Here is a 23,137-nt window from a genome sequence, read left to right on the forward strand (position 1 = left end):
TAACCTTTCAGAGATTGGAAAATCCTGGTTTATATTTAGGGAAAAGGTGAGAGGAAGTTCTTTCTGGGAATTCTCAGTTCTGCTGTCTTTGCTTTACTTCTTTGAAGCATGAAGCCTTCAGGATCCAGAGCCAAGGGCCCAGTCAGTCTCCTTAAACTATCTTTCAGTTTGAATACTGATGGGCCCTGTGCAAATCTATGAATTAGGTGAAATTGTCATTAACATCCTTACCCAGCTTAACACCAATTGACCCTCTACTCTGATCTCCCTTATAGCCTCTAGTACATCCTGGAAAGGTTGCATATGACATAATCTCTTCCCCACCTCATCCTGCTGGGAGCTCTATGAAATATCTTCTCCAAAAACCATTTCTCTGATAAATGAATTAGCTGATAATCCACTTGGCCACTTGGTTATCTCTGGTCTTCCAATACAGTTTTGTTTTTTTTTTAAATTCTATTTTTAAATTTAACCCAGTTACTAACACAAAGAACTATCAAGAAATAATCTTGATCTATAGACAATTTCTTTCCCCAATCTTGCTATTTTTGTATCTTCGTCCTTAACTAAAATTTCAACAAATCCCATGAGAACATCAATTTTCATGTATCAGTACTCATGAGGTGCAAACTTGGTATGTCTGCTCTACTTGGGCTCCCAATAATGACTCTATTTAAGCGATGGAATGAAATCAACATGTAAAAAACCAAGGAGTTGTCTTACAATTGAAAGGTAAGCTCTGACAGTTCTATCATTCAAATGTTCCTTTAAGATAAAAAAAATGTTTTGCTGTAACACTGCAGAAATAATTATAGCAGACCAGACCTTCTCATGATCCCTCAATAACAGAAGCATGGGGGGTAGTCATCCTAACGGAAGCTTTATAAAAACCTCTACTGCTCTAAATAAGGGGTATACCATTATTAAGATGACAAAATCAGGCTTAAGTTAAAAACAAGTAAAAACAAAACAAATATTTGGGAACCTATTAATTGATAGGCATTGGATAGGATCCATGGTAAATACAAAAGACATATCTGACATCGTTTCAATCTACAAGCATTTCTATGACTGTCTTCAGCTTTAAAGTTGAAAAAAAAGAGATTTCAGAGTCCAAAATTTCTTCTCAGTGTCCAAACAAGGTCAGGCCTCATCTTCCCTGCTCATTTTCCAGAAATATGTTGAACATTTTGACTTTCAGTCCAAATGCCCACACCACTCCTCCATCACAGTTGTTCGTGAATAGCTTCTTGACGTACCGAATGAAGGCAGAATGCCTTGTTGGCACTACAAGATACTTTCTTCTCTGGGGAAAGCCCTGAGCTGCCACTGCCCTTGCCCAACGGACTCTGTTCCTGCAGTTGCTGCTTCCCTTGTCTGAGGTCTGGACAGAGCAGCAGCAGCTGATCTTGGTCTGTCAGCTGATATCTCAGCAACTGTTCTTGGGTCTCCTTCCAGTTTCCAGTCTCCTGCATGTACATCTGCTGAGCAGGACAGCCTGCAGCACAGGAGTGCCCATGGGATGTGATGCTGGTAATACTGGGAGCAGATACAGCAGCCTCCGTTCGGCTGCCACCCTCCTCTCCGACAGCACGGCGGCTAACCTTCCTCCTGGACACTCCGTTTACAGACTGGTGGGGGAGCTGGTTCAGCTTGCCCAGCATGAGCCTCATCCTCATATCTGTGGGGAAAGGATGTAGCAGGGGAAATAAACTTAGTTCTCAATCAGTTGATTACACATATTGTGTATTTAGAGTTCCTGAAAAGACATTGCCAAATAATTAAAGATTGTTGAGTTTTATCAGCTTATTGATGTCCAAATATTTTTGAAAATATTTTTTTTCTAAAAAGAACCACTGTATCCCATGCCCAACTTAGAATGAATGGTAATTATCTAATCAAAGATTGATAATAAATTCTTCCCAGAGAAACACTTTTATAATGTCTATCAGTCAAGAAGGATGTTTTATTGTAAGCACATCAATATAAATATGAAAACTAGACCACATTCTAGCTTTACCAAATGGGTTAACTGATACTTGTACTGAGAAATGTGAACTCTGAAACAGTCTCATCTAATACTTTGGCTTTTAACCCAAATTTAAAATTTTAATATCTTTGACTGTATAAGAACATAAACATATGTAGTGATAACAAAAGTATATAAATAAATATGTATCCATATGAGTGTGTACATATATGATTGTGTAATAGTACAAAGGAGCACTGAACTATAGTCAAAATATTAGGATTCAAGTTCCTCTTCCCCTGTTAACTGGCTCTGTGACTTTCACCTTGTCACTTAGCCTCTCTGGGCTTCAGTTGTATAATACTGTCAGGTGCTACTTAACAAGTTACTAACATGTATTTCATTTTAACAGTCATGTTTTAATTATTGTTTTCTTCCTTTGATATTGCATTTGTATATTATTTTTCTATTCAACAGAATTAATATTCAACTGAGAAGAGTCAACAATGGTATTAACTGTGATAAACAGATGACCTGGGCATATTTGTCCTTATCTGTCTCAATTCTTTGAAGGCTGTATAATAGAAGCAATAATACCTTGAGCTTTTAAAAACCACTATCGTGCAATATGTTAATGACTAACTAACCTATCATGTTACTTCCCTAATAAATGAAAGTGAACTAGAATTATACAGAATTTTACTGCTACAATTGAGTCATACCACCAAAACAGTTGTTTATGGTCCCTAGAAGCTAGATTACATACCAGCTAAGAACACATGCTTGGAATCAGACAAACATGGTCCGATGTCCTGCTTGACATCTTACTGACTGAATAAATGTGCAAAGTGTATTTACCCTCTGTGTGCTTCAGTTTCTGCATCTGTAAAACAGTAGGTATGATAGCATCTACCTCATAGGATTGTTTGCAGGTTAAATAAGATGAATCATGCAAAGCAGTGCCCAGAGCCTGTGATGTGGTAAGAGCTGGATAAATAATAACCATCATAATGCAAATCCCTAATGCTCAGATAACACTTAACCTTGCCAGGCATTTTTCTCAATGCTTTACATCCATTCACTCATTTAATCCTCATCACTACCTGTGATACTATGTTTTATAATAAGAAATCCCTTTCCAGCACAGAGCTCTGAAATCCCTTGGAATTCCCTAAGTGATAAAAGCAGTAAAGATGCCTTTTGTTATGTTAACAAAGTGACTTTTGTACTCCACCTAGGATGGGGGCTGGTTGCCAGGAGAATCAATCTTGTAATTAAATGGTGAAACTCCTCTCAGCTGAGTACCCAAATGCATCTTTTTAAAGTATTTTTTATCTGTATAGTGCTTTAGTCTCTGGCTGCTTCCTATACAAAACCCAAATGTTTTAATTCTTTCCCATAATTACCTAATTTTCCACCTGTGAGAATTATACTATCTTATAACATACTTAAGTTCTGAAATATTTTCCTCACCCTATCTTCCAAAACTCTCTACCTTCTCTTATTCATCTCCCCACATTCTTCCTCTGCAGAAGATTTCCTAACTCCTGAGTTTTTTATTTTTGTATTACATTGAGTATTGAGGGATATATTAATTTATTTGTTATAAACAATAAGGTACTATAGTTTAATTTTAAAAACAATTTATTCAGTTACAAAAATAAATGAAATTCAAGAGTAGTCTGTGTTAATGAATATGTTAACTTTCACATTCCAGTTAGTGTTCTTTGAAGAGAGAAAGGCTAATAATAATTTAAAGTAACATACATCAATTATAGCTATTACCACATGTTGGGCACTAAGTTACATATATATTTTTATCCTTAAAACAACCCTCTAAAGTAAGCATTATTATCATCTCTCTTTTAGAAGGAAGTCCATTGAGGTGCAGAGAAATTAAATAATTTCCCAAGACCATGTACAAAGTAGTGGTAGATATTACCAAATTTACAGAATTAAAGATTTTTTGGCTCCATAGTCTGTATTCTAAGCACCATATAACATTGCATAAAGTTAAAGATAGCAATGAGGAATTAAGAAGGCTGGTTGGACACATGCATGGGAGTATGGCATGAATGTGAATGTTATCTATTATGTACTTGACAGTGAAAAAAAGTTGTTGAGAATTATCCTAACTCCTGAAAGTGTAACAGAGCACATCCAGGGCCCCCACAACGGGTATTTGTGACAGGGTCCAGAAAATGACCCTGACAGGGTGTCCAAGAAAAATACGTTCTCCCCACCCCAGGGCGGGCCGCCATGGGGGATGGGAGCCTTGAGCAGGGTCATTGAGAATCAGTTTGCATGTCAATAACAGGATAGTTTCATTCCTTGTTTGCAAAGAGGATTATTTTGCATATCACCAAGACTAATCAGAAAGGTTTAAAAGACTTAATACAGAATGTAACTGGGAGAGGGAAGAGAAGAGACAGGCCTGCAGGAGAGGCAAAGGGACACAGACTCTGGGGAACAGTGTGAAGACCACATGGGAAGGAAGAGGGGAGAAAGGACTCTTGCTAGTGGGCCATGAGGAGGTGCCACATGGTTATGGTTATAGATTAAGAGCTGGAGATCGCGGCAATGCAGTGGATGGTGCTGAGAACCGCAAGAGGCCTGCCTAGCCGAGCCCCGGACTTCTGTTCTTTTTCTTCTGAAGGACTGTACCCCTGATGGGCCTGACTGGCCTAACGGGGCAAAGTGGGGAAGGCAGGACTGTGTGTGGACTAGTGATAGTTTTAAAGAGATTTTGAGGTTTAAGGGCGACATTTAGCCATTAATCAAACCTGTATAACTTTTGAATAAATAATTCCTTTCCTTTTCACCAAACTCTGCCATTCAGAGCCATAATTCCAAGGGCGGCGGGCAAAGGACCTACAACCGAGGGACCCCGGGGAACGGGGGTGTCGTTTGGGTAATAACATCTGGGCACCCCCACCCCCACGGGTCCATTTGTTAGGTAACAAAAGAGTAAGTGGAAATACCAACACTGACATTTCTCATGCTTGCTTTTCTCATGTCTCATCACCAACTTCATTTACCACTGTTTTATATACTATGTAAATGATAACTTTTTTAGCCCATGTATCATATTCTTCACTCAGTTTACTGAGACTGGTCTTAGTTTGTATTAGAAGACAGTAATCATGCCAGTATCATACTATACAGCACATTATTGGGGCAAAATGTACTAACTTCCTCTTCAATTTAATCTAATAATGAATGGAACTGAGGTGAGAAAAAGAGAAGTTAATAGTAATATAAATATGGATATGCGATACACTTTGGTTTAAAGCATTAAAATGAGACCCAAGTATCATGTTTATGTTGTTTCCATGAGGTATCAATTTATATTCTGCTAAACCCATGTGTCTCATATCTTCTCTCTTCTTTTCCACAGTTTGCCTAGCATGTATCTGCCATGGCCACCTAGCTATGGGACTTTTCTCCTGCTTAGATCTGTGCAAACCTTCATATTATACTAGTTTTCCTATGGGATCTCAATTCCTAGACCTGCTCCCTGACAGTTCAAACTACATTGATTTATGCCTCAAATCTTGTGGTTTAGAGTTTTCATTAGACTTGTGCTTCTGCTTCTAATATTGGTCCACTTTCCTTGAATGACACTCTTGTCTTCTTTAGATGCTCAGTTCCTTCAGGGAAGAGACTTTTTTTGCCATCAACCTGGTCTCCCTATTATGCCCAGTTCTATGCCAACTACTGAGCTTTGTGTCATTTCCATAATTACTGCTCCCACTAGCAGCAAAAGATGTAGTTCTTCAAGATCAGCAAATAACTAAAGATCAAGAATTATAAATTGTCACATGGAAACAAACTTAAAAAAGGAAAAAACATTTAAATTTTTATTCCTTGGTAAAACCAATACCACTTTATATAAGGGGAATCAAACACTGCAAGTCACCTGTTTTCAATCCATTGAAGACATCGTTGTCCTGTTTTTGAGTACTGTAATTGGAAATCTGTTACCCCCTGTTCTTCAAATCTGCACCTATGCATAAAAGACTCACATAGTGTAGCTTTCCTTTGCAGGTGCCAAAAACATTTTAAAAATCTCCCATGAATTATTTACATGGTAGCTCCAACCAGCAACATACCTAAGAGACTCCCTAGCTGAACTGAAAGTGCACTGAGTAAAGGTGCCCAGGGAAGCTGGCTGCCTCCCACTGTGAGGTTATAGACAGAACTAAGTCAGCACAGATTATATGTCAGCGCCAACATCAGAAGGAATCAGATCCTTTGATCTCAGACCTCCATAGGAAGCTTAGATCTCAGACAAATTAGATAAAAAAATGAATTTATAGCAGATATGTGTCCTAAGGCATTCAGCTGAATGTTTGGGTTTTAGGGAAAAAAGAATATTGAGTATTAAAACATGTGAATCGGCATGCCTCCTTTCCACCTCTGTCTTGGTGAGTTCCCAATTAAAAAAGGAAAGATGGAATTTCAAAATGTCCCTTCATGCCTCTGCGAGTCCTGTGATTTTGCTCAAGTTTTAGGAAGAATGGCCTGAAAACAGGAGAACATATATCATGTCTCTATAAAAAGAAGGACTCAGTGATCTGGAGGTCCATCTGTGTTCACCCACAGCCAGCTGTAACTTTTTCATCAATCCTTACCCTCTTTTGTTTTCTAAAACTTTCTTGGGCAAAAAAATAAACGCTGTGCCTCTGTTATTTCATTTGTGTGAGTACTGGTTACTGGCTTATTTTGCAATGGAAACATTAACAATGGCTCTCCCACTCAGTCCCCACCCCACCCCCATTGCTCATTGTTTTCCTAGCTCAGTCTCTGGGTGCTGCATTCAGGGTTCCATGACCTAGACTCAGTACAGAAGCCCAACATAATCACCTGTACCCTGGAGCCTGAAGAAAACTTAAAGCAGAGAGATGAACCACTAATCAACCAATATAAAGAATGTATTCCAGCTTGGTTTCTCATTTGTCAATAAGGGCAATAGCTCTACCCACATAGTAAAGAAGATATATGCAATAGCTAAGAAAAATATTAAATTATTAATTAAATTAATTAATTGATAAATAGTAACGAATAAATAGCATATCATTACCTATACTTTTTCTAGGTTATTTGCTCAAGAGAAAAATTATCACTTATTTTTAATAAGCAATATATGACAAATCAGGAAGGTATGAACATTTTTAAATGATAAAAAATAAAAAAAATCTTTGGTCTCACCTTATATCCTAAGTGATCTCCAGGAATGAAAATGTTTTAGTAAACCTAATTTAACTCATCAATTCATCTAGAGGCTACTTTGCTATATTTTGTAAAGTGTGAATCTAGATTGATAAACACTCTAAATAATCCAATTTACCAGCTCTTTTTATGTACTAATGCTTCTATTTTGTTTTATTTTTATATCCTTGATCATTTATTATATTTCTAGACCTAATATTTATGTTTATATCTACTTGAGGTTATTTCTGCTAATGTGCCCATATTTACTTGAGTCAGTATCACTTTGTCTTAAGAATAGCATCATAAATAAGATCTCTCTGGTTGAGTTACCCCTTCCCACTGTCATAAAATATATTTCTTATAAAAAATTAGCATTGTATTATTGATTGGTATTTTCTGAAGTATTATAGAATCATCTTATACTATTCTACTCTGTATAATATAATTGAAATTGTGATACACCAAAGTTAATTAGAAACATATGTAATTCCATATGTATTCAAGTCTTCTCTTTGAGTTATTCAATAAAACATATTTTATTTTTATAAATGTCTAATATATCTCCTGTTAATTGTTTTTACCAAGACCCTATGTTCCTTTTATCCTTTTATAAATTAGATTTTATTCTTTATGCTATTATAGTTGTCCCAATTTCCCTCCTTTGCCCAAATCCACCCAGACATCCCCACTCCCTCAGGCAATTCCCACACCAATGTCCATCCATGTCCATGGGTCATGCATATATGTTCTTTTGCTACTTTATTTCCTATGCTGTACTTTATAGCCCCATGACTATTCTGTAACAACCAATTTGTACTTCTTAATCCCTTCATTTTTTTGCCCATCCTCCCAACCCTCCTCCCATCTGGCAACCATCAAAATGTTCTCTGTATCTATGAACCTGTTTCTGTTGTGCTTATTTATTTTGTTTTTTAGAGTCAGTTGTTAATAGATATGTGTTTATTGCCACTTTATTGTTCATATTTTTTATCTTCTTTTTCTTTTTAAAGAAGACCCTTTAACAGTTCATATAATATTGGTTTGGTGGTGATAAACTCCTTTAGCTTTTCCTTGTCTGTGAAGCTCTTTATCTGTTCTTCAATTCTAAATAATAGCTTTGCTGCATAGAGTAATCTTGGTTGTAGGTCCTTGGTGTTCATCACTTTGGTTTTTTTATTGTATTTTTTTGCATACCATTTAACCCCCTTCTACTCCCTTCCCCCACCCCACAATCAACAAACTGTTTTCCATGTCCATGAGTCTTTTTCCCTTTTTGCTCCATCCTTCCACTCCTTAACCTCCCCTCGCCCAGAGCTGTCATCCTGCTCTCTATCTATGAGTCTGTGTCTCTATTTTGCTTGTTAGTTCAGCTTGTTCATTAGATTTCATATATGAGTGAAATAATATGATATTTTTCTTTCTTTGACTGGCTTATTTCATTCAGCATAATCTTCTTCACGTCCATCAATGCCGTTGCAAAGGGTAAAATTTTTTTCATTTTTATGGCCAAGTAGTCTTCTGTTGTGTAAATGTTCCAGAGTTCTTTTATCTACTCATCTATTGATGGACACTTCTGCTGCTTCCATACCTTGGCTATTGTAAATAATACTGCAATGAACATAGATGTACTTATGTTCTTTCAAATTAGTGTTTTGGGTTTCTTCAAATATATTCCCAGAAGTGGGATCACTGGGTCAAAAGGCAGATCCATTTTTAATTTTTTGAGGCATCTCCATATTGTCTTCCACAGTGATTGCACCAGACTGGATTCCTACCAACAGGGCAAAAGGGTTCCCTTTTCTCCACATGTTCACCAGCACGTGTTGTTTGTTAATTTGTTCATGATAGCCATTCTGACAGGTGTGAGATGATATCTCATTGTGGTCAAATTATTCATTTCTCTCATGATTAGTGATGTTGAGCATTTTTTCACATGTCTATTGGCCATCTGTATGTACTACTTGGAAAAGTGTGTATTCAGGTATTTTGTCTATTTTTTTAATTAGGTTGTTTGGTTTTTTGTTTGTTTGGGTGTTGTTGGGTTTTTTGGGGTTTTTTTTTTTTGGTATTGAGTTTTCTAAGTTCTTTATAAATTTTGGATTTTAACCTATTGTCAAATGTATCAGTGAATATGTTCTCCCATTCTGTGGTTTATCTTTTTGTTTTGTTGATTGTTTCCTTTGCTTTGCAAAAACTTTTTAGTTTGATGTAGTCCCATTTCTTTATTTTTTCTTTCATTTCTCTTGCCTGGGGAGCTATATCTCATAAGTTCATAGCATTAGAGGCCTACCTAAAAAAAACAAAACAAAAACTAAGAAAAATCTCAAATAACCTAACTTTACACTGAAAGGATCTTGAAAAAAGAATAATGATAAAGCCCAATGTAAGTAGAAGGACGGAAATAATAAAGATCAGAGTAGAAATAAACAAAATAGAGCCTGAAAAATTATACAAAAGATCAATGTATCCAAGAGATGGTTCTTTGAAAAGGTAAAAAAAAAAAAAAAAAAAAAAAAAAATTGACAAACCTTTAACCAGATTCACCAAGAAAAACATAGAGAAAACCCCCCAAAATAAAATCAGAAATGAAACAGGAAAAATAATAAATGAAACAAATGACACCAAAGAAATATAAAAGATTGTTGGCAAATATTCTGAACTGTATGCCAACAAATTGAACAACCAAGATGAAATGGATAAATTCCTAAAAACATACAATCTTCCAAAAATAAATCAGAAAGAATCAGAGAATCTGAATAGACAGATTACACCTGGTGAAATTGATGCAGTAGTCAAAGAACTCCCAACAAACAAAGCCCTGGACTGTATGCTTTTACAGGTGAATTTTACCAAACATTCTGGGAAAAACTACCACCTCTTCTGAAACTATTTCAAAAATTCAAAAGGAGAGAAGGCTACCAAGGTCATTTGATGAAGCCAGCATTATCCTAATTCCAAAACCAGATAAAGATGCTATAAAAAATGAAAATGATGGGCCAAAATCCCTGAAGAACATGGATGCTAAAATCCTCAACAAAATATTAGCAAACCAAATACAGCAATGCATCCAGAGTTCATACATCATGATCAAGTGGGATTTATTTCAGGAATGCAAAGTTGGTACAACATTCACACATCAATAAATATGATCCACTACGTAAACAAAATGAAGGATAAGAAACACATGATCCTATCAATATATGCAAAAAAAATTTTATAAAATTTAGCACTCATTTATGGTAAAAACTATCAGCAAAGTGGGAACAGAGAGAACATACTTATATATAATGAAGTCCATATATGACAAACCTAGTGCCAGCATCATACTCAATGGGTGAAAACTACGAGCCTTCCCCTTAAGATCAGGAACAAGACAGGGATGTCTGCTTTCACTTCTCTTATTCAACATAGTTCTGGAAGGCCTAGCCATAGCAATCATACAAGGAGAAATAAAAGACATCCATATTGGAAAGGAAGAAGTAAAACTGTCCTTATTTGCAGATGACATGACACTGTACACAGAGCTCCCCAAAGAGTCTACCAAGAAACTTCTAGAACTGATAAGCTCCTCAAAGTAGCAGGATACAAAATTAATAACCAGAAATCAGTTGCATTTTTAAGGTCAATAACAAATTAGCATAAAAGGAAATTAAGAAAACAATCCCATTCACAATGGCTACAAAAAGAATAAAATGCTTAGGAATAAATCCAACCAAGGATATAAAAGATCTGTGCTCAGAAAACTATAAGGTACTAAAGAAAGAAATAGAAGGAGATACAAATAAATGGACACACATAACATGTTCATAGATAGGAAGAATTAACATCCTTAAAATGTCAAGCTACCCAAAGCAATCTATAGACTCGATACAATTCTTATCAAGATTCCAATAAAGTGTTTCACAGAACTAGAACAAATATTTAAAAAATTTATATGGAACCACAAAAGGCCCCACATAGCACCAGTGATCCTGAGATAAAAGAACATGTTGGAGGAATCACACTACCTAGTATCAAACTATACTATAAGGCCATAGTAATCATAACAGCATAGAACTGGCATAAAAACAGACACAAAGATCAATGGAACAGAATAGAGAACCCAGAAATAAACCCACACCTTTACAGTCAATTAATATTCAACAGAGGAAGTAAGCACATACAGTGGGCTAAAGACAGTTTATTCAATAAATGGCATTGGGAAACTTGGACAGATACATGCAGAAAAATGAAGCTAGACCACCTTATTATACTACACATGAGAATAAATCCAAAATGGATTAAAGACTCAAATATTAGACCCAAAACCATAAAAATCCTAGAAGAAACATAGGCAGTAAAATCTCAGACATTGCTTGTTGCTTTCTATCACTTTGAATATTTCTTGCCAATTCCTTCTAGTTTACAAAGTTCCTGTTGAGAAATCAGCTGACAGTCTTTTGGGAGTTCCCTTGTAGGTAACTAACTACTTTTCTCTTCTGCTTTTAAGATTCTCTTTTTGTATTTAACCTTTGACATTTTAATTATGATATGTCTTGGTCTGGGCCTCTTTAGGTTCCTATTGTTTGGAACTCTCTGTTCTTCCTGGACTTTTAGGTCTATTTCCTTTTCCAAGTAAGGGGAGTTTTTCTGTCATTTTTTTCAAATGGGTTTTCAATTTCTTGGTCTCTCTTGTCTCCTTCTGGCACCCCCCAGGTATGTTAATTGGTATACTTGAAGTTGTCCCTGATGCTCCTTAAAATATCTTTTTGTGTTTTTTTGTATTGTTTCCTTCTTATTCTGTTTGCTTGTTTTTGGCTTCCTTATAGTCCAAATTGCTGATTTTATTCTTGGTTTCATCCACTCTACTGTTAATTCCTAGTAAATTGTTCTTTACTTTAATCAGTGTATCCTTGATTTCTGAATGGATCTTTTTTATGCGGCTGAAATTCTCACTAAGTTCACTGAGCATCCTTATAACTTGTGTTTCAAATTTTGCATCTAGTAGAATATTTGTTTCTATTTTGTTTAGTTATTTTCCATGAGTTTTGTTTTATTCTCTCATTTGGAACTAATTTCTTTGCCTCCTCATTTGGGCACCCTCCCTGTGTTTGTTTCTACATATTAGGTAGCTGCTACATCTCCCAGGCTTAGTAGAATGGTGTAATGTAGTAGGTGTCTTGAAGGGTCCAGTGGAACCACCTCTCATATCACCAAAGCTGGGTACTCAAGGTGTACCCAATGCGTGGGCTGTGTACACTCTTCTTTTATAGTTGAGGCTTGTTTGCCATTGGTATACCCTGCCTGTGTTTTGCCCAGGGTCACCCAGCATAACCTACAAAGTGATCTGTAAATGGCCACTATTTGTGCAACTCTTAGAGATGTTCTGTCAAGGCCAAGTTTTGAACCAAGGCCAGTGGCTGTTAGTATCAGGCCTGGGGCCACTTAGCAAGAGATACAGGGCTTGCTGAGATCAGATGTTGCTTTTTGAAAGAGTTTAGAAAAAATGTGAAGCATGAACCAAGATAAGCCATTTCTATGGTAAAGCCACTGGAAACAATTTGGGTGGTCCTGAATGTTGGGAGGGGCAGGACCTCAAGGAATCACCAATGTGGGGTAAACAGTATGAGCCAGGCTGATGGAGTCTCAGATATAATACCTTCCTGTTGGCTTTTTAGGGGGAGGGCTCAGAAAAGGAACAATGGTTTCTGTCAGCACTTCTGTCTGGGAGAATGCTGTCACTCAGCTTTCTCCCTCATGCTGGACAATTCAGTTCCTCTCTGTATTTATCTGGTGCCTTTCAATCTGTTACTCCCACACTGGAGCTCAGAGGAAATGAGTCTGAGTAACTCCATATGTGGACCCTTTAAGAGGAACTGCCTAGGACTCCAGAATTTCTGTCTTCCACAGTCTCAATCCAAGCTGGTTTTTATAGCCAGCAGTTATGGGGACTTATCTTCTTGGCACTGGAACCCTGGGCTGGGGAGCCTCTTGTAGGGATGGACTGAGACTCCTCACTCTTGAGATATTCCTCCTGTTTTTATTTTCCACACATGGGCATGGGACCAGCCCTTTCTGCATCTCTGCCCCTCCTACCAATCTCAATGTGGTTTTTTATTTAATCCTGTAAGTAGTAGGACTTCCACAAAGCTTTATTTCTGGCAGTTCTGAGTGATGGATGTTCTATAGTATAGTTATAATTTTGGTGTGGTTGTGTGAGGAAGTGAGCCATGTTTACCTATACCATCATCTTGACTGAAAGTAATGATAAGATGTTCTTTGGTCACTGTTATGTATTTTATTATGTTTTTAAACTGTATATTAATAACATATAATATTTTGGCATAGGTTGACATTATATTTGACTAAGTTACTCAAGTTATTTATACATTATTCTAGTGAATGATTTAGTTTTTTAAGTTATTATTAAATAATTATATCATCTGCAAGTCACCATATATTTTACCAACATTGTCTCTTAATTTTGTTTTATATCTGATTGTATGTTTCAGCATTCCAAAATACATGTTATAATATCACAGTAAGAATGAATCATGTGTTTTGTCCTTGTTTGAGGAGGAATTCTAATATTCCACTCTTAGACATGATACTAGATCTTGATTGTAAATAGCATTGGAACTTTCCACAGTTTTTAACAGGCAAGCTCTTACTACTGGTTATTTGGTTATTTTTTTAAAAGGTTTTCTAAGGAATTAAGTGCTAGATTTTCTTCAGGAATGTTTATATTTTTATTATATAACATGGACATGTTATTTATTAATAATATTCAAAGATAATTGTACTTTCTTGGGAACTTATGACAATTTCTAGTTCCTGGGATGTTTCGCTCTTCCCTCATTCCAGACATCTTGAGGCCATCCCTCTCCTATCTTCTCCTTGTCATTCTCATAGATTTGCACTTACAAAAGTACATTGAGAGTTCTTATTTTACATTCACAAAAGACATACCTTAATTGTCTATTGCTTGCAATTGTTCTTTAATTTTTATTAAAATAACATTCTTATGCCCCAATCATATTTGAAACTTATACAGGACAGAGGATCCAATATCACCTCTTTGAAACTATACATAGAGGACCTTACAAGGTACTAAATAAATATAAGTAGGTAAATAAATACTTAATACTATTTGAATGTAAAATCTAATTGCATCCACTAAGTCAATCTAGCAGTCTAAATATTATAAAGATGGATCATACCTTGGCAAGGGTTTCTTAGCCTAGGTATTACTTTAAGTCAAGTAGTCTTTATTGTGTGGGTGGTCCTGTGCATTGCAAGATGTTTACAGAATTCCTGATATCACAAGCTGTGACCAAAAAATATCTTCATACATTGCAAATGTCCTCTTAAAGTAGGTTGACCAACTGTCCCAATTTGTCTGGGATTGAGGGAGTTCCTGGAATATAAGCCTTTGACATTTGAAACTGGGAATATTCTTGGAAAACCAGGATACGTTGGCCACCCTACTTGGGAAACAAAATTATCACTCATTGGGAGTCATTGGCCTGGGGGGGCAGAGAGCCATCTAAGTATAATGAATTGCCCACCTTCAGAATTCTTAGAACCCAGAGAAAAAATATTCATTTTCACTGATATGGAAGCAATTGGGGTGGACTTTATTGGGGGGAAAAGGGCATTTCAGGTAGTATGTAAAAGCTTGAGGAGGTTTTAATAGGTGAAGACAAGTAATCTAATTGAAAGCCACTGTGGAAGCAGATGGATGTAAGAAAAATCCCTGGATGAGTGAGCTGATGTAGTGAGTAAGAGCAGGATGAAGGAAGGTAAAATCCTAAATAAGATTAGAAAGACAGGATGGAGTCAGTTCTTGAAGGGATTTGAGCCTTATATAACAAAACAGCAATAAATAACACATAATATAAATTTTTCTGCATTCTTTACTGACATTGACATTTAATCAGTACAACCCAAAGTGTGGGCAGTCTTATATCAACTTTACTTATGAGAAAACTGAAGGTCACAGAGAGAACTGCTGACTTCTTTGAGGACACAAACTAAGCCAACAGGAGAATCAGGATTAAACCCAGTCTGCCTGACTCCTGAGTTTCATGTCCTGAATTGTCAATTTCTCCAGCCTCTCCAATTGACAATGGGAATTCATTAAATCTTCTAAGTAGCAGAGTGACAAGAGCAGATATGAATTTTAAAAGCCTGCTCAGATGGCTCTATAATGTCAAAAGCCTTGCTTGGTAATAGTAAAATATGAGGGATGTATGCTTTACTTCCTTCTTCCCCCATTGCAATTTTCTGCCTTGCCTCCTATTGCAACCATACAGTTTTATGGAAAAAGCCATAACATGGTTAGTTTACAGTCTAAATCTACTGGATAGTGGAAATAATTCTATCAGCTCAAAAATTTTAGTGCTTAGTGAATGCAAAGCGCTTGTGAGAGATCAATCACTTTATCGGCAAATATCAAAAGTTTTAAAACAAAGAGGGAAAAGGGAGACTAAAGTGCCATGGAAATAATGAAATAACAACAAATGTATTCAAAGCTAGCAATAATTAGGTATTTTGTAGCTGATAATAATTTCCAAAGAATATCAGGAAATGCTTTATTACTTGCCTTGGAAACAATGCTCTTAAGATATGGACAAACCTTAAAAGATGAAGAAACAAATCTGCTATGGTTCCCAGGGGAGGATTCCTATAACACATCTTTCTATTTTTAACTTGGATGCCGTAATAAAATGGCCTTTCTGATACTCCCATCTCTTCAATCTAAACTCTTCCACAGGAGCCTGTCCCTTGTCTCATTACGGATTATTTATTAATAAGCCACCACATATAAAATGTTCCTTAATAAAACACACAGGCATTGTGGACTGCCTAATGTAGTTAATCTACTGAGGGCAACCAAGATTCATGTAGAGATGGCCATATTAAATTAGGGAAGAGATTAGCATCTTTCCTGCCATTCCCTGAAAAACGCAGTTAAATACACTGGTCCTCACTCAGAGCTGAACTCAGATAATCATTTTCAAATACCTGTCCTGAATTTGTATGCAGTTATATGGACTTCTGTAAACACAAGTAAAAGCAACATTAGATGAAATCTAAAAAGAATTCCTGTCCCTTCTCTCTGTTTCTATTCTTCTCACCCCCTACTCACCACAACCACCCCCAACGACCTTTTGGGGCAGATCCAGTAGCTGAAGTATAACTGACTAATCTGTTGAAGAATTTTTTTAAAGTAATAACTGCATTTTTTTCCATGGGAAAAAATACAAACAGACAAACAAGCTGATATGCACACATACACACTCACCAGAGTTCATTGAACTAGTTAGATAGAGGCAAAACAATATTGGACTGCTATTTTTTGGTTAAGCATGCACTCAGAACCATTAAGATTCATATTTCTTTTCAAGTAGAAAATAACATGATAATTGGCTATTACTTGGAAAAATAGGAATATTCTTCTCTTTAGAGCATAGTTTTCAAAATGTTTCAAATCCATGGAAATTATATGAATATTTTTCATACATCACATTCATACTTGGCAAATTCATCTTGTGCTCTGCCCACAATTTTTCTCCTTTCTCTGTCCTTAGATGGACAAGGGCAAAGCACTGGTTTGAGGCAAATACCTGTCTTTTCCGCTTGGCACCAATCCTAATGGCAGTTTAACAATATAACGAGCAAAGTCATTTGGCATAATGCACAATGCAAGCAAATAATACATTTTGCTAAAAGAATGACTAAATAACAAAGCAGGGCTTAACAAAGCTGACTCATTTCTTGAGGGGTCTATATTCAATCTCATTTGCATTGTTGGTATTTGGCAGCTGCACTCTCTTCTTTCCCAAATTCAATAATGTTGCCAAACTGGCGGCTTTGTAATAGCTAAGGGAAAGATTATATGCCTAAACTCTGATTTTCCCTTTCTCTGTGTAATAAATTCAAATGTTAAGCCAATACTATTCTACTAAGTAAGAAAATATAAATATAAACTTGAATAATTGGTTAATAGATGAATGATAAGCTAGGCTTGTGTATTCCTGTGCTGGGGTATGATTTCCTTGAAGAGTAACAAAGACTTGGAAAAAAAAGGCTATAAACTAAATTGATTCAGAAACTGACAGTGTGGGGAAAGGGAGACTGTTGTTCAGCCACACTTTTTCTCTCTGGTGGGCGTCATCCCCCTTGTCCAAGCTCACCTTCTCCCATGATGGGGTCTTCTTTTTCAATCTCCACCTGTGATCCTTGGTGTTTGGATGAGACATGGATATAATTCTTTTGGTCATTAGTCTGGGATTCAGAAATATCTTCACTTTTTATTTCTAAATTAATGAGAAAAAGAAGTGAATATTTCTTACATTTTTTTAGAATAAAATAATATTTTTATTTGTAAATGGGCCCTAAGTGTTAAAATGTTTCCTTTGTATGCCCCCACAAAATGATTGTGAGATACATGCAATAAAATATATATAATCAATCTAGAGTTTAAAGAATAATGAAATAAAATCCCATATACTGATTGAACATGTGAAATGTGACTAATACATATTGAGATGTGCTGTAAGTGTAGAATATACATGTAATTTTGAAAAAATGCAAAATACGTATTTTTCATATTCATATCATGTTGAAATAAATTTCGATATATTAGGTTAAGTGGCTTCTAGAAATTTACATTAGGTGCTTCACATCTTTCGTCTTGTTATATTTTTGTTTGACAGAGCTGGCATAGAATGTGACTAATATTTTTTCAAACTTTTATTTTGAAATAATTATAGATTCATAGGAAGTTGCAAAGACACATGCAGAAAGAACAATATTATTTTATTCTAAAGTAATGAATGTTAATTTTAGCAATTTGAAATGTACAGAAAATATAAAGAAGGAAATACAAATTACTCATACAGAGCTGATTACATACACTTTTCCCCCCACAATGTTCCTCTTGATCTATTTACACTTTTTTCAAATAGAAAGGCATCTTTGTTCAGGCAGGAAAATATGAGAATTTAATTCAGGGAAATATTCCCACAGATATTGAAAAGTTCAAAGAACAAAAAAGCGGACAGTGGGTAACTGATGTGTTAGTAAATACAGAAGCTTCCCTAAACCTAGCAGAACAAAAGAGAAGAAATGGGGTGAGCAGAGTTTAGTGGGAGGTCCCTCCAAGGCTCGTAGATTTATCTATAAAGGGGTGGATGAAAATTAAATTACCTACTCACAGAATCACATAAGATGAAAAATTATGAAAGATCTTTGCTTTCAAACCAGAAAGCAACACACACACACACACACACACACACACACACACACACACACACGAACTTTAGATTTGAAAATGAGGACCAAAATTTGCAGTTCAAACAATCAGAGGCAACAACACAAGGTGATGAGATCTTGTTCTTTTTGAGAAAGACAAGCAATCTCAAGTTTCCTTATAGTTTGTCCAGACTGATCATGACAGGGAGAGAGGTAGGGATGTTAGGCTGAAGCTTGGTTCAAAAGAGTGAATCTTCTAGTAGTAGCATCATGCTTCTTCCTTTCTCCTTTCTTTATTTTGACTTTCTGTCTTTGCCTCTCCTCATTTTGCCTCTATATATACTCATTCTTATCACTTCGGTTTCCTAATATCTCCTAGCATCATAAGAGTTTCATCCATCATTTGATGGTTAATGTAGGGTAGGTGGAGTAAGGAATTTGCTCTGTCTCTCACACACTCTGAGAACAGAGTAGGAAGATAGAAGGAAGTCTCCTTTACAGAACCTCTTTCCCTCAGTGATTTTCTATGTCTCCAGCTTTAAAAAAAATCTGTAAAAAATGACTAAGAACATAATTTCTATGATTCCAGAGAAAATAATAACAAAACACCAAGCACTTCCTTCCCTATTCTGAAGGAGAAGAGGACAATTCACCCTGATTCTTGAGCTCACCTTTTGGAGGGTTACCTGGGTAATGGAGCATAGAGTTTCAGAGAGCAATATCTAGAGGCACACTGCCTGGTTTCTTTCTGATTTTGTGACCTTGGAGCAAGTTACTTAGCTTTTCTGTGCCTCACTCTCCACTTCTATAATATAGGCATATATTTATTACCTACTTCCTAGGGTCGTTGTGAAGATTAGATAAATTCACATATCTAAACTACTTAGAAATTGGTCCATAGTGAGTGTTTGATAAATTTTAGCTTTTAGAAATATTGCAATTATTATTTAAGATTAGGCAATCCTTATCTCTACTGTATGAACTGAACAATTTAGCTCCTTATAGTTTAATATGTTGCAAAAGTTCATAAAAATTTCTTTTGGGGGGAAGAAAAAGAAATGTTAATATACATGATGGTATTTTTCCTCCAATATTTTCATTCGAAAAAATCTACATACTTCTGCTTTTGTTTTTCTTAAACCAACAGCACACCAGACAGCATAGAGTCAGCCATGAGACCACTGAGCACAGGGAAGCAGACAGGATGACCGTCGACCTCTCCGACCCAGTCACCGGTAAGATGGCAAATGGCCTGGATCGGACTGTTAAGTTGGTTCCTGTTTAAAAAAAAAGTCTCAATAATAACTATTAGTAATCTGCTAATGTAATATTGTGGGAAAATAAGCTTATAACAGTAGGTTTAATAAGTACTTATTGAATTAAGTGTTTAAATAAATAAACAAAAATGAATTCAAGATTTCTATTACTTAAGAACTACATGAATCTGATTTCAACAATAACATACAATTGTTCTTTCCAATTTGTCCAATAATGATGAGGAGTTCTACAATTCCCCCTTTCAATTCTTAGATACACCTTCTCCACCAATGCAAAATTTCAGCTTCATTCTTATGTTCCACTAATTGAGCAGAAATGCTCTTAGTTCCAGAATGTGTGCAACTACTTGCTGTGACATGTGTATCCTCTTTAAAATATGGCATGTAACAACAAAACAGAGGCACAGAGACTCCTACCACAAAGCCAAGAGAATACCTAATGTCCATGAAAATTTTATCTGGAAAGCTGGGAGTAGAGCACAGCCGATAGAGCCACTTGGCTATGAAAGGTGAGACAAAATGGGTGACTTTCTTCACAGAGTGCATCTTTCTAAGACTTCATCTCAAACTCCTCCCCTTTTAATAGACTAAACATTTTGGTCCTCACTCCGTTATTACATTTGAAAGAAGGCATAAAAGAATAAAAAAACCCTTGCCTATGCACACAAAAATCACTTTTTTAAAAAATTCCAGCAAACAAATAAATCTCTGCTTTTTTCTAAATCACTCATGCAATAACAGTATTTATTTTCCCTACTCAAGAAAACACCATGCTTTTCTTTGCTGTGCTTTTCTTGGGTTAAACCTGACAATTTGATTGAAAGCCACAGTCGCATCTTTATTCTCTTGACTCCTGGCTGACTCAGTCCCAAAGCTACCATAATAAAATAAGCTGGAAATGGTTCTACTTGAGACAACCTTGGCTTGTTTCTTATCAATTAGTTTCTTTTTATGTGCATCCGAATAAAATAAATATAGCCTGGATATGGGGGAATGGATTTTACTAGGGGTTTGCAGAAGTAAAAACAAAATCCCTCATTACTTTTATCCATTTTCCAATGATTGCTCAGTGATTATATACTTTGCTTAGTGGATAAGTTATTGTTCTCATTCTTAAAATATTTATGAGCTAGTAAATGAAATGAGATACACATACAAATGTTTGTAATAAAAATCAGGATATAACACATGTAACCAGAATAATGCAAATCAATTGCTTTGGAAGAATATTTTTTATTGATATGATCAGAAAAAAGTAGACCAGAGGAGGGGGTATCTAAGTGGGACTTTCAAGACTGAATAAATAAAGATAGAAAGAAGAAATGATCAACTGATGTTAGGAAATTATTGCTGGAGAGCATTTGAGACGAATTTTGCTGGGTATTAAATGTCCATCAAAAGGCCCTTGACTATACTCTGAAGGCAATGAAATGTTATGTAAGGGAAACTTCTGAGGGCCTGAAGTCAGAGAGACCAGTTTATAAGCCTAGATCAGTAACCTGGGTCTAAAGGTGGAAACCAGCAGCTTTTTAGTAATTTTAGCAGCAGAATATTTTTAAAAATGCAATCTTAGACATAGTATCCATACACTTACTTATTCATAAATAAATGTTTGTGCCTACAATGTGTGATGTTTTTCTACACCCTGAGAATATAATTCTGCACTCGCCAGGATTTCTGTGTGTTTTGGAACTTAAGTTCCAATGGAGCACAGAACACAGAGACAGTAGACAAACATGCAAATACAGGGATACTCTGATGTTAGGCAGTGATTAGTGCCATGAGGGGTAAAGTGAGGTGGGAAGACAGAATACCTGGAGGTGGGAGCAGGGCTGGGGATGGTGTTGTAAAGTACACGATGCAGAAAAGGCCTATCTGAGTGGGTGACATTGGTAAAAAACCTGGGTGGAGTGATGAGTGAGCCATGTAAACTTCTGGAGAAAGAGTATTTCAGGCATGGACATGGCAACTACAACAGAGGTTCTCGGGATTAGGTGGCCCAGAAGCCTCTAAGGACCCCATTAGAACTCCATGGCTCCACAAAATGGTCAGAAAAACCACAGCCTAGGCCTTGATAATGAGTGAATGTGGAAAGGCTGGGTGGAAAGTCAGTAGGTTAAACTTACAGAAACCTTTTCTCTTGGCAGTATCTTAGAAAGTTCAGAAATAAATGAGCTGGATTAGTCAACATTTTAAAAAGACTTATGAGGACTCCACACACACTTGGTCAGAACGATTTAACTTCTCAGTTCCTTGTCCCTCAATACCTGTATTTCTAAAACAGGAATGATGATTTGTTCCTCTCTCTAAGAGAGAAGAGGAAAAATAACAAAAATTATTGCAAGTTTTCTGCTTGATTCATAGATGAATGAAATAATAACAACAATACAAATCAATGCTTGTTACATCTATAACTTTGGAGATTGTAAAAAATAAAAAATAAAAAAATCATTGATTGGCCTATCAATGTGGGGACGAGAACTGCCTTCCCAAATTAGTCTAGCACTAGAAATTGATATAGTTGGAAACAAGGAGTTGCTCTCAGTACCCGTGCTGTTAATCAATATGATGTCAAATTAAAACCACAATGAGTTATGACCTTCTACCTGTCAGAATGGCTACCATCAACAAATCAACAAAGAACAAGTATTGGCAAAAATGCGGAGAAGAGGGAACCCTTGTACACTGCTGTTGGGATTGTAAATTAGTGTAGCCACTACAGAAAATAGTATGAAAATTCCTGCAAAAATTAAAAGGTGTGCTGCCATATGACCCAGAAATTCTACTTCTGGGTACTTATTTGAAGAAAACAAAAACACTAATTTGAAAAGATATACTCGTCCATATGTTCATTGCAGCATTACTAGTAATAGCCACAATAAAGCAGCAACCTAGGTATCCATCAATAAGTGAATGGATAAAGAAAACATGATAGATATATATATAGTGGAATGTTATTCAACAACAAAAATAGAATGAAATATTGTCATTTGTGACAACAAGGATGTACCTAGAGGGAATAATGCTAAGTGAAATAAATCAGACAAAGTATATGATTTCACTTACATGTGAAATGTAGAACCACAAATGTATAAGCAAAACAAAACAGAGGCATATTTATAGATAGAATAAGCTGATGGTTGCCAAAAGAGAGAGGATGGGGGATGGGAATAAAATTTAAACAACACAGAGCACGATATCAATAAAGGGTCACAGAAGTGGAGGTCTTTTAATACTTTCATGTTATCTTCCATCTCTTCTCCTTTAGTTTAAAATTTTGTAATCAAACTCAGATAGAGCCACATCTCACAGACTTAGTCTTGAAAATTATGAAGGATAATTTAGTGAAAACGGCTAATGAAAAATGATAATTCCTCAGTACCCTACTTTACAAGTTAGAGAGGGAACCTAAAATAAAGTAGTGGTCTAGTCAACATGA

The 23,137-nt window shown here is 36.0% G+C and overlaps 1 protein-coding gene across 1 annotated transcript in view; it reads right to left on the bottom strand.

Annotated features, from left to right (window-relative positions):
• Positions 1–1,226: 1,226 nt before the first annotated feature.
• The window catches only part of PKHD1 (PKHD1 ciliary IPT domain containing fibrocystin/polyductin), a 433,649-nt gene continuing 411,738 nt past the window's right edge, over positions 1,227–23,137 (bottom strand). The window contains exons 64-66 of the mRNA XM_054569476.1: positions 19,540–19,698; positions 17,362–17,484; positions 1,227–1,681 (exon numbers count right to left, since the gene is read on the bottom strand). Coding sequence (XP_054425451.1) covers positions 1,227–1,681; positions 17,362–17,484; positions 19,540–19,698 — 737 coding nt within the window. The remainder of the gene's footprint in view (positions 1,682–17,361; positions 17,485–19,539; positions 19,699–23,137) is intronic.

This window comes from Pteronotus mesoamericanus, unplaced genomic scaffold, assembly GCF_021234165.1.
Source record: "Pteronotus mesoamericanus isolate MK-2021 breed Mesoamerican mustached bat unplaced genomic scaffold, CSHL_Meso_final contig_20, whole genome shotgun sequence".
In the NCBI taxonomy this organism is placed as follows: Eukaryota; Metazoa; Chordata; class Mammalia; order Chiroptera; family Mormoopidae; genus Pteronotus; species Pteronotus mesoamericanus.